General features: G+C 29.6%; 1 protein-coding gene across 1 annotated transcript; it reads left to right on the top strand.

Moving 5' to 3' along the window:
• The first annotated feature begins 3,126 nt into the window (after positions 1-3,126).
• Positions 3,127-4,622, top strand: LOC132310517 (trans-resveratrol di-O-methyltransferase-like). Its single transcript, XM_059808683.1, has 2 exons — positions 3,127-3,924; positions 4,144-4,622. Exons 1-2 carry the CDS (start codon positions 3,154-3,156, stop codon positions 4,456-4,458), a joined length of 1,086 nt encoding a protein of 361 aa, XP_059664666.1. The 5' UTR covers positions 3,127-3,153; the 3' UTR covers positions 4,459-4,622.
• Positions 4,623-13,112: the final 8,490 nt, after the last annotated feature.

Below are 13,112 nucleotides of genomic sequence, written 5' to 3'. Positions count from 1 at the left end.
CGATTCACATAGATAGATGCGGATATTTTCATTTAACTATTAGTATTAAAATAATAATTTAAAAAAAGAAAGAAAAGAAAATGCTATAGATGTATAAATCAAAAGGATTATGTGACTGACATTCCTGCAGATTTCTTGAGGAGGCTTTAAGCATTTTTCTCTTATGCATATAGAGTTCAATGTGTGTCAAAATTGGAGGAAAAAATATACTAGCAATTTTAAAATAGTAATTTTAAGTTTGGTAGCACTAAATCAATATTTTAAATTTTAAATTAAAAAAAAAAAAATTTAATTCAAAATTTAAATTGAATTTGTTCTGATTCACAAACATAAGTGATTATAGAGGACAAGTTGTAGTGGTATGGCCAAAGATCTTACAATTATTTATTGATTGGGCAATAGATTGTACTTTAATCAAAACAGATCCCTCATTTTACAAATGTATTACCTGCCAAAAGTGGCCTGGAATAATTTACGCAATCTCGTTCGTCACTTGGGAGAATTTTTTAACTCCTCTCTCCTACTCTATAATTTAGTCTCCTAAATTCAAATCTAACACAACCATTTAGTCCAGAATGGAGGGTCCCGTACTGATTAAAGAAGCACGATTTTGAACACACAACAAACTGCTCTAGATTTGAAGAGAGAAATATACTCCATGTTCATATATTAATTTGTATATATTTCAGAATTAGGAAGCTCAAGATGCTATAGAATCTTTCGCATACCAAACAAAATAAAAAATAAAAATAATGAAATTGTGTTTTGGAACACAGGGTTGACGATTTTAATTAATTTTCTTTTTTAATTTTAAATTTAAAATATAGATTTGATACTCTCAACACAACAAAGATACATGGTATTATAAACAGTGAAGATTGGTGTTTGTAAGTGGCATTATTTAGAGTTGTCGCGTCAAATTATAGACAAGGATCTCTAATTTAAAGTCTTCTACATTATCATAAATTGAACCACTTATACACTGATATATGACATTTAAAGAAAATTTATGACTAAAATTACACTACATCAGCCAATTTAATAAGAATTAAAATACTGTATCGTTTTAGGGCTACAGGTAGAAACACCGATACTAAAAAGTGTTTAATTCATCGAACCCTCAAAAGAAAATGAAAATCTTCATGAAAATCCTAATAGGAAAAATCATAATGCTCAGGGTTGAGCCGAAGGACAACATTAACCCATGAGATTTGATTTTCAATTTCCGTCATCATCTGCTGTAGTACTTCAAATATTCATTTTCTTTCTTGTAATCTGATCCATTAGATTTAATGTTTTTAATTATTTTGATATTCTTAGTTGTTGTAATCTTTCGATTTTTCATGATTTTTTTTTTTTTATTATTTTTTTATCAAACCAGTAGATCAAGTACATAGAATTTGAAGTTTTATTAATTGAGTTGACGTGGTGTAATATTAGCCATAAATTTACTTAAAATGTTATGAATTAATGTATAACTAATTCAATTTATGATAATGAAGAGGGTTTTTAATTTGGAGGATTCTTGTCCACAAGATCAGGTACTAATTTCCAAGCAAGTTAAGCCAAAGCCGACCTTCCAAACAATATGAACCATACAATAATATACATAAATTAATTTTTTTGTGTAGGTTAGTGACTTTTATACTCCTATTTGGTATTGTTCAATCAATAAAGCCCAACGTCTCACTAAACCACTCATCTTTTCCATCTTTGGGAGATTGAAAAAAAAAAAAAAAAACACTCTTTTTGTATCTCATAATGTAAAGTAAACAGAAGGGATAAAGTTTATTCACAAGGAATAATTTACTTTGAATTTACAAAGTAGATGTTTTGAATCCACAAAACGAAAGATAATTTCAAAGAATTCTGATATTTGTATTGATAATTGAATGAATAAAAGTTAATTCTGCACTTGACAGTACACATATTTATAATAAAAGAAAACCTAACTCTAAAAGAAAATTAAAACACAAAGAAACTTAATAGCAAAAAGAAAATATTTCCTCAAAAAAATTAAATAAAACTAAACTTCCTATAAAAAAAATATAAAAATAAAATAAATAAGAAATTTAAATAATAAAAATTACTAAGTAAATAAAATTGTCCTATATCATTTCTCTCTACTTCAAAAAAAGCTCTCCTTAATTACGCTGCTGTTTGACCTTGATTCTTCGTAAACTTTAGCAATTCCAAAAGAACGTAAGATATCTCTTCTCCCTCTAAGCAGCTCAAAAAAAAAAAAAAAAAAAAAAAAAAAAAAAAAAAAAAAAAAAACAAATTGTCAAATGGATAATATTCGATCTCAATTAGAAATAGAACCATGAAAATTCTGGCCCAATTTATTGGACATGAAAATCATCTTAGAATGAGAATGATTGTGAACCGAAATTTGGTGTGTTGAGTATGTTGACAAACCGATTACCAATAGTCTGTGAGAAATAGGACCACATGGAGTGTTTTGAAAACACTTTATTTTAGGGTGAACCAAAGTACTTGATCCAACATTGCTCATGGGGACCACCGTGATGAGACTGGTGGCATGAAAACAATCAGTAAAACCAATTTTTGCCCTACTAGAAAATTAGTGATGAACAGGAAAATTAAAAATTATTTAATTTATTCTCATCTGTTCATCAAGTAAAGCTTATTGTCTTACGAGTACATTAGATTAATTAAAAGTTTGCCAATAATTAAATGTGTTTTTAAATATATAAACATTAAAGTAAAGTACTGTTCTCTCATCGGATTCCCTTTCCGCTGTTTATGCAATTTTATTTCTCCAATCAACTGGTTAGCATTTTACAAACCTTATTAGTTAAACATACATTGTACATTTTAACACAGTTCACATGATTAAATTTTAATGATTTTTACTTAAATATCAATATTAAAATAACAATAATAAATAGGAGTAATAAAAAAGAAAGTGTCATGCATGTCTATTCAAATCAAAATATAACATATACTATTTTATACCTAATAATAATTAATCAGGCCAACCAGAAATTCGAAAAACGTGTAGCCGACATTCATACAGTTCAATATTGAGGCATAAGCATCGACTCCACTTCTATATACATTGAGAGTTTAATGGTGGTCAAGTTAAATTGAGGGGATAGAATATATATAGCGTAGCTGCTTAGAATTAAGATGGCTATGCCTAATATAGAGAGAGACAGTGAGCTACTTGAGGCTCAAGCTCACATATGGAACCAAACATTCAACTTCATAAGCTCTGCATCACTTAAATGCGCAATTCAACTTGGCATACCAGATATCATCCAAAACCATGGCCAACCAATTCCTCTCTCTAACCTCCTCGCCGAGCTACCAATCAACCCCACAAAAAACCGTTGCATCTATCGCCTCATGCGCATTCTTGTTCATTCCGGTTTCTTTGTTCAACAAAAAGTTGCCGGAAATGAGCAAGAAGTTGAGTATCTTCTCACACCGGCTTCTCAGCTTCTCACAAAGGACCATCCCTTGAGTTTGTCACCATTTTTGCTAGCCATGCTTGATCCAATTGTAACCAATCCATGGCACTTTATGAGCACTTGGTTCCAAAATGAGGATGAAACCCCATTTTACACTGTTAATGGGAGGACACTTTGGGACCAAGCTGGGCAGGAGCCGGTGCTGAACAAATTTTTCAATGAGGCCATGGCTAGTGATGCTCGGTTGGTGGCTAGTGTGGTGATTAATGAGTGTAAGGGAGTGTTTGAGGGGTTGAATTCATTGGTGGATGTTGGGGGTGGCACTGGGACAGTGGCCAAAGCCATTGCTGAGGCATTCCCACACTTGAAGTGCACAGTGCTTGATCTTCCACATGTTGTTGCTAACTTGAAAGGGACTCAAAACTTGAACTTTCTTCAAGGGAACATGTTTGAAGCAATTCCTCCAGCAGATGCAATTCTACTCAAGGTAATCCATCTGTAATTTTGTAACTTGTTGATTTCCATCTTTCATTATATATATATATGATTTATTTTATATTGGGCAGCCATATATATATAGAGATGTATTCATTATTTGCCATAACCAAGCATATATATGTATGATAATTTTACGTACGTATATATATGAATACTAACTAATTATATACTTGTAATTAATTGGATTAATATTGTAAATGACAAACAGTGGATACTGCATGACTGGAGTGACGAAGATTGTGTGAAGATCCTGAAGAGATGCAGAGAGGCAATTCCAAGCAAGGAGAAGGGTGGGAAGGTGATAATTATAGACATGAACATGATGATACAGGAGAAAAACAAGAAAGAAGATAATGAATCGATTGAAACCCAGCTGTTCTGGGATATGTTAATGATGGTTACAGTATCTGGTAAAGAGAGAAATGAGGAGGAATGGAAGAAGCTCTTCCTGGATGCTGGCTTCAGTGACTATAACATAACGCCCGTACTGGGTTTAAGGTCTCTCATTCAGCTTTATCCTTAATTATTACTCCTCACAATTAGGGTTGTGTCATAAGTGCTTGCTTTGAAATTAAGCACGTAAGCTTTCAGTAGTATTGCTTACAAGTTTAGAATAATAAATGTTGTTTGGTTTTTTCAAGTGTTCTTAACGCGAGCATGTAAAAATTTTATATGGCAACGACTGGTCTGGAATAATAAATGCAAAGAAATGCTATTTCCTTTAGTGGGTTTTACTTTTTGGTTTTATATTCAAATGCAAAATTGATATTTTGGTACCACAATAACTATATTCAGATGCATTGAATTAAAATTTTAAAATTATAAAAAATAAATAAAAAAATTAAATCAAATTTTCTTTAACTCTACTAATTCTAATTTTACAACGTGAAACACAACTTATATGCAATACTACTATTTACATGTAAAATGCCCTGAGATATTATATAAGTTTTTGGTATGAATAGAAAGACTTCAACCTAACACTTAATACTTTTGGTCGAGGACGAAGACTTCGGCTGAAGTCTTCAGCCAGCATGTTTCAAGACAGGGCATATAGATCCAAAAGACTTACAGTTATTCACATGTTTTCGATTTCAACTTTAGTACTGAGAGTGATATGATTTGATCCGAGCTAAATGGCATCATCATTTGAGGACTTGCATTAATGTTGCAATTTCTTCTCTACTACTAGGTACTTCTATAGAGAAGCGGTGAAGTCGTCTCATGTCCATTTTTTTTTTTATTCTATTTTTTTAAAACTGTGAAGGTTAGATTACAAATTTATTCATTTACCTATCACTTAAGTTTCTTACATATCAAATTATCATATATGATTATATCTATCATATTACTCCTTAGGTTTCATAAAAAATGTTCATCTTTCCTTTTAATTTGTTTATCCCTTTGTCCTGTTTTAAATTTAATGAACTATATTTTTAATATTCTTACTTTACCCTCTTGTCTTGAAATAAGTGTCCTAGTCAAATAATGTCAAGACAAAATTTTAGAAGGGCATATTAAAAAATTCATTTCATACTAATATAATAATAATAATAATTAAATTAAATTCTTCAAAAGAGACCATTTTTTTTTTTTTTTTTAACAGATAAAGTACCATCTATAGAGTACTTGTTTATCACTTACCTACTCCCAAACCTTCTCTTATATATAGGATCTTTATTTAATTTTCATTAATTCAATACAATATAATATTTTTTCATTCCTTTATTTCTAACACTGAAGATCCATTAAATTGCCAATAAATCAATATTACAAAGTTCAAGAAACCACAAGGACCAAAGTGCCAACACTAAAAGTCTTATTGGGATTGTTTTTCAATGCCGTTTTTATTTCTTTAAAATTGCGTTTAGATGTGTTTGATAATCATTAAAAACACTTTTAATAATACCAATTTTAGTTCAGTAACACTTCACGATGGTAGAATTTGACACATTTCAAACTGTAATATGAGTAGAGGTCGAATATTTTAGGTAATTCTTTTTTTATTAGACAATTTTGTCTTTTTTATTTTTTATTTTTATTTTTATAAAGACAATTACACTCATTTTTTTTATAAAGTTGCTATTATCAAATTAATATGCTAACATCCTGTTAGAGGATATAATTGTAAAATTAGCAACAGAAGTGTTTTAAAAGATATTGTTAGTAAATAAATTAAAAAATAATCTAATTAAAAAAATACTTATTATAATTATAATATGTCACTAAACACCACATTTTTTTACCAATAATAAATTTTTGACAGCCCTACCAACAAGAGTTTATTATTATTATTATTATTAATCCTAATGGAATGGGCTCTTACTCTCCACCATTGCACCTCAAACTCAAAGCTAATTTTCTTAGCTCATGCGCTGCAGCCTGCAGCATTACAATAAGGGGGCATCCACATCAACTAAGGCCCCTCACTTTTCTGTAATAGAACTTTGACATCTTCTAAAATAACTGATAAAAGAGGATCAACATCTTGAGGAAGCACGACGGTTTTATAATCCCCTTTCATGGTGCCCAAATCAAGCACCCAAATTGTCTCTCCTTTATGGTGCCACACATATTCTTCATATTGGTATTGTTCAAAGAATGAAGACCTATATACATCTCACTAAAGAACTCATATTTTCTATCTTTGGAAAATACCAGAAACAAGAACACCGTTTTGGATTTCATAATGCTAAGAAGCCAAATTTGAAATCTGGAAACACCTTGTCAAGAGGCTTTTTCCTGTCCTCAAGTTTTTGCCAGAAAGTCCTCGGACATTGCATCTTAAGCTTTCGAGCAAAGTTTTGTCAAAATTCCAGGGCGCAATTGTTATTATCGACGATAAAATGAAAATGAAATCGATCACTCCTACGTCTAAAAATAGTAAACCCTCCTTCACCACTAAAGTCACATCCACTTCTGACCCTACCAACACCTTGGCAAGAGGCATGGCAAGTGCTTGATTATTCCTCTGTTTTGAATCAACCCAAAAAAAGGAGTCACGCTTGAGCCATTTACCTCTGTTTGTTAAAGCAGCATAATTTTATCAACATTTGGAGCAGATTCTGTTTGTTCCGGTGATGGCCGCCAGCTCGGAGTCTCCACTGTTGGGATTTGTACGTCCTTGTATAATAAATTCTTACTTGATTTTATAGACATTATTTTTTAATTTACGTATTATACAATTGGTGAATATAAAAGTAAGGGTAAAATGCAAAACACATCTTTGAACTATGTTTGAATTTGCAAATAACCCCCTTAACTATATTTTGTACATAAAATTCCCTAAACGGTCTCATTTTGTTGCAGCATACCCCAAAGACTAAACTATATTTCATTAAATGACCATAATGCCCATTCTTATTGAATTACATTTAATATATTTTTTATTTATGTAAATTATGAAAAAATTCATACTAATTTGAAGATATATTTTCTATTAAATTTGCATAAATTTACCTTTAATTTTTTTAACAAATTATTTTTTTAATTTTTAATGAATATATTACATGAAAATAAGGTATTTTTTTCAAAAGTATTTTATTATTTTTTCATCAATATATTGCATGAAAAAGATGATATATTTTTTTTTATGATAAAAATGTTTAAATTGGTTATGATGCGTTTTATTATAAATAATAAAGTTTTAATAATAAGTTAACCAATTTAGAAAATGGTAGTTACAAAACCATTTATCTATTTTTTTTTTTCATTTTTATGATAAATTGATACTAAAAATAAAATTAAGATAAATAGTATAATTAATATTTACATAAGAAAAAATATAATAAAATAATTTAATAAGAAGTGAAAATTTTAATGAGAAGGGTAAAATAGTCTTGTGTGATGGATTTGTCCTTAATTGCAACAAATCAATAGTTCAGGTGGGTTATTTACAAAAGGGTAATAGTTTAGGTGGTTTTTTTGCACTTAACCCTAAAAGTAATATGTTTTCGATTCATGATGGAATTGAATTTGTCCAATTATAGTTGCAAGACATATTTATATGAATATGATGGTGATCAATACAATAATATAAATAGTGATCATAAATAGTTCGTAATCGGTAATTAAGAATGAACTCTTAATTAACTAAGACTTGAACCAAATTCGCGACAGATTGACTTATATTGCGAGAGCCGTCGTATGCAATTACTCCCTATCATCGTCATGACATTTGACTTTTAAGAATGAGAAGAGTATAAACTATTTTAATAATTAATAATTACTTTAATTTGTTCGACAGAACCTCCGGGATCCCATCACAGACACTTTAGGTAATTATGTGATTAATAATTAGAATATTATATTTTCAATATTTGTATCATTGCTAGTTGTTTTTATTTTGTATTGATTATGGTTTATCACAAAATAAATTCGAATGTCTTCATGTGCTTTAGACAAAAATAAATAAATAAATTATATCTTTATTTACTAAATTATTATTATTGTAAAACAAATGTTTTACTGTGATCAAGGTGGGAAATAATCAAGGAACCAAAATAAATATATTAATTGTGCGGGCGGATTGATGGCTACAATTATCCGATAGCTATATTTATGCATAGAGGGGTCAAAGTGCAACATTGAGTTAGTGGTTATTTACTATTTGATTAGAGGTCAATTAATTTTTTTTAGTGGAGTAAAAATTAATTGAATTGGGTCCATGGTATACTGGACCGGGTTAACAATTGTTAATTCATTTGAGCTAAGAAAATATATAATAAGCCCAAATGATTCTTACCCATAGCCCAATTTGATATTGGAGGCCCATTAGATTGAAGATAGCACTTTAATTGTTGAGATTGAGAATTACTTTTGACATACTATATGAGTATAAATACATATATGATGTGTACTATTAGTAAGCTTTTAGGCATCATTAGTTTGTAAAGATGAATATTTCTATCTCTAGAAATTTTAGGTTTGTGTTCGCATCTAAATGGAGGCTCCCACAAGCTATGCATCTAAGGACTTTCATGAAAGCATATAGGTGATTCCAAAAGGCAAGACTACCATGGTGATGGTGGTGACCTAACGAGGAAGAAGGAGCTAAAGTGATCTTTGTAAGGAAGAACATTCAATTTGTAGATGGTTTTGTAGCTTACTCGATTAAGCTTCTAAGTAAGTTTACTAAATCTAATGAATGTATGAGTTACACGCAACGGAATGATTGTGGAATATAATATGGATAAATAACCTAGAGGAAGTGAATAGATTCAACTTAGTTTTTTATATATCCAATTTTTGCTTAAATTAAATTTACCAAAATAAAAGTAAATTAATCAAATCACAAAACAAAATAATTGCAAGTAAAGTTATAGTGACACCGGATTTTAGCAAGGAAATTAATTGGAAAACCTCAAGGTTTTGTGCGCTATCCCAAGCGTAAAAAAATCCACTATGTATAAAACAAAGTACAGCGAACTTTGACTCACACTCATACCCCTTCACTCTACCAATACCCAACTTGTTGAACACCCCTGGCTTTACAACTCCCCAGTCCAACAACTCTTGACTTCAGACTTACTCCTTGAACTTTGTAGAAGGATTGCTGGTAGATCAACAACACTTCGCAAAGCTCCTTGACCCCTTCAAAGTGTGATATGAAATTCTTCTTATTTAAATCTGAATTTGATGTAAAAGTAGATATATTTTTCGGAATTTCTGAATCTTCAATTATGTTTCAATTCCGATGAGATAAAGAACAATACTACTAAATCACTCTTGTGTTTATGTGTGTGCTCCAAAAAATAAAAACAGAAAAATCAGATTGATTTTCTAAATAAAAATCTCACAACGATGGCTCTCAATTAAATCAGAATTTTGTATGCAAAAAACCGTACAAACCAAATGAGAAAACATGTTTATATAGACTTTAAAAAAACCTACATATACCTGAAAAATAAGGTAAATTCGTACATAGGTATTTTGGAAAGAAATTTATACCAAAAAGGAATCAAATAGATCAGAAAACTAAAGCTACCAAAACAAATCAGAAGCCTTGAATAATTTCCACAAAGCCAGTTGAACCTGTTCGAATAATCTTGAACTAGTTCAAGTTGGGCATAATGTAAACACTTCCTAAAAACATATGTTTCAAACTTTCAAAATTTTCTAGGTGTACTCACACACTCCCATACCTTTCTAAAGTATTCTTTTCATCATCCCAGAGTATATTAAAGTATGAACACTTGGATTTTTTCAATTCGGCTTCCGATCTTGAATCTTGAAAATTTGAATTGAAAATTAATTTACAACTCGATCGGACTTGTTTTTGCTGGCGACTTTTTGCGTGGCCCGTCCTTTGACAGCAAAATTTGCCAACTACAAATTTATATCTCATAGAATGTATCATCATCTTCTTCTTGCATTAAAGTAGCTCTTAAAGATGGATCAAGATCATTTGATGAAAAGTCTTCTTCTATTTTTTTTTTTTTTTTTAAAGTATCCATTTCCCTAACATGCACAACATAATCACCAATGAAACAACTACAAGTTGGCGACTTTTTGCGTGGCCTGTCCTTTGACAACAAAATTTGCCAACTACAAATTTATATCTCACAGAATGTATCATCATCTTCTTCTTGCATTAAAGTAGCTCTTAAAGATGGATCAAGATCATTTGATGAAAAGTCGTCTTCTATTTTGTTTTTTTAAAGTATCCATTTCCCTAACATGCACAACATAATCACCAATGAAACAACTACAAGTTGGTGACGAGCGTTGGCATGGAGGTATCGGTAGCGAGGAAGCTTCGGGAGTAAGATGATTACAAGTGCAATGCAAGTTCATTCTAATACATCCGGAAAAAAATTTCTCTACAATAATTTGCATTCAAACAAAAGTTATTTATTTATTTATTTTTTTGGGATAAAATGAAAAAAAACACCTCTACTATATATAAAATGTGCAATTACACCCTATTATTCATAAAACCCCATACATTTTTTAATTTGTGCAAATAAGGACAAATCCAAAAGGTCTAAAACCCATCTCATTCTAGTATATTTAGCCATGCATAAGCTGTTGAAGCACCTACGGTGGTCTCTATCGTCGAAGCACCTACATGGTGCGATGTTCATGTTCACGACCTGTGCATTGTCTACACAATATATATATACACACAATATATATATATATATATAATTTGGGTTTTTTTTTTTTTTTTTTTTTTTTCTTCTAATTTGGGTTTGACCAATTTTAATTATATATATTTTTTTCCTTGAGGGCATTTTAGGGTTTTAAAAAAAAATTTGGTCAAAATTGACTATGAAGGGGCAATTTGCTCCAAATTTTGGTAATATAGAGATTTATATGCACAAAATAAAAAATAGAATTGATTCATGCACATTTTGTATATAGTAAAGAGTTTTTTTTGGTACTTTACCCCTTTTTTAGCTTTTTTTCTCTCTCTTCTAATGGTCCATAATCGAGTAAACTCACCTGGGAATGCTATTGGGAAAATCTTGTTACTCCATTGGTGCTTATAAATTAATTGCAGATGCACTATTCATTGAAAGAATATTGACATTTAATCTTGGTACTAATATGACTAACTTGGTGTTCTGATTCTTTCCGATAAACACAAATATGACCATGAACACACCACATGCATAAGTACAATTGTATACTCCGTTTAGTTGTTGCAAAGGGAAGTCTTTGTTTAGTTGTTCCAAATGTGATTATTCTCTGTAATATATGCGGACTGTTGAAGTAAAATTTTTGAGATTTTTTTTAACTACCTCTTAATAATTAATTAATTTGTAAATTTTGTCCCTAAATTTATTAAAATTTTTAATTGATCCCCCCACCCAAAAAATATTTTTAGCACATATATTGACCACCCAATTTTTTTGAAAATTCTATTAACAGCCCTTAAATATTAATTAATTTGTAGATTTTGTTCCTAAAATTAATTAAAAATTTCAATTGGCCCCGCAATTTTTTTCAAAACATATATTGTAACACCCCTAATTTTTAAAAAGATAGTCTCGGTATTTACGTACTTGTTTTAATTACATTTTTTTAAAAATTGTTTAATTGATTATTTGACAATGTGCTTATGTGTTTAATTGAATTAAGTGTTACTTGGTTATTTGGATTATGTGTCTATGTATTATTTGTTTACTTAGATTATATGCTTAAATGGTATTTTGTTATATTGTAATTAATTGTAAATTAAATGTTTTATTTTATTTTATTTTATTTTATAATGTTTTATTTTGTTTTATGGTTATGGTTAGTAGTAATGGGCCAACCAATTGGGTCCCATGGACTATTTAGATAGGAGGTTTAATGGGTATGAATAATTACTCATGGATGGTTGTATATATACAGAGATATATGTATATACGTATAAAAGGAAAGTAATATATTAATTACTTTTATGATAACTTTAGTATTAATATTTAATCTGATGTATATTTTATATATTTATATAATAAAGATATACATAGATTTTATACGTATCATTTTTAAATTACCTTTTAATATTATGGTAACTTCAGTGTTATAAAATAATCTATTAATAAAGAATCGGATGCATATAATTTGTTTATTTAATAAGGTTAAACATAAATTATATACGTAACATATTTTAAGTTACTTTTTTTAATACTTTAATTTTATTATTATTATTTTTAAGTGGAGTTGGATTGGGAAAATGATTATGGTTAGTTTATCTAGCCTATAACTATATAGCTATAGGTTGTAAAAGGGGGTTAGAAATATTCACGAAAAATATTCTAGGGAGAGAGAGTTAGAGAGAGAAGGAGGAAAAGGAAGGAAAGAGGAAAAAACCCTATAGAGAGAAGATCAAGGAAGAAGAAGTTTAACTTTTAATCCGAAAGTTTAAGGCAAATTCTTCTTCTATCTCTTTCCCTTAGATTTGTGTTTCTATACATGCCTAGGAGATTATAGGATTTTTAATCATATAAAATTTAAAAATTATGCAAGTTTTAAATCTTCTCTGCTCCTTTAATTCGTACTCTATGCATGCTAGATTAATTATGGGTTCCTTAAATAAATTAATTGAATCAATAATCATGGATTAATTTGAAATTTTAAATTCATGTTTTAATAGTGGAATTTAATTCTTTTCTTCCGCCGAACTTAGCACTGTTGGTGGCTGTGATTTTAATTTAATTTATCTATTTAATTTTTCACGTGAATTAA

The sequence above is a fragment of the Cornus florida genome, unplaced genomic scaffold, assembly GCF_030987335.1.
Source record: "Cornus florida cultivar Cherokee Brave unplaced genomic scaffold, ASM3098733v1 CherokeeBrave_3.0.0_Hap2_Chr05, whole genome shotgun sequence".
NCBI lineage: Eukaryota > Viridiplantae > Streptophyta > Magnoliopsida > Cornales > Cornaceae > Cornus > Cornus florida.
Note: the sequence above shows the minus strand (reverse complement) of the source record. Positions and strands in the feature narration are given on the sequence as shown.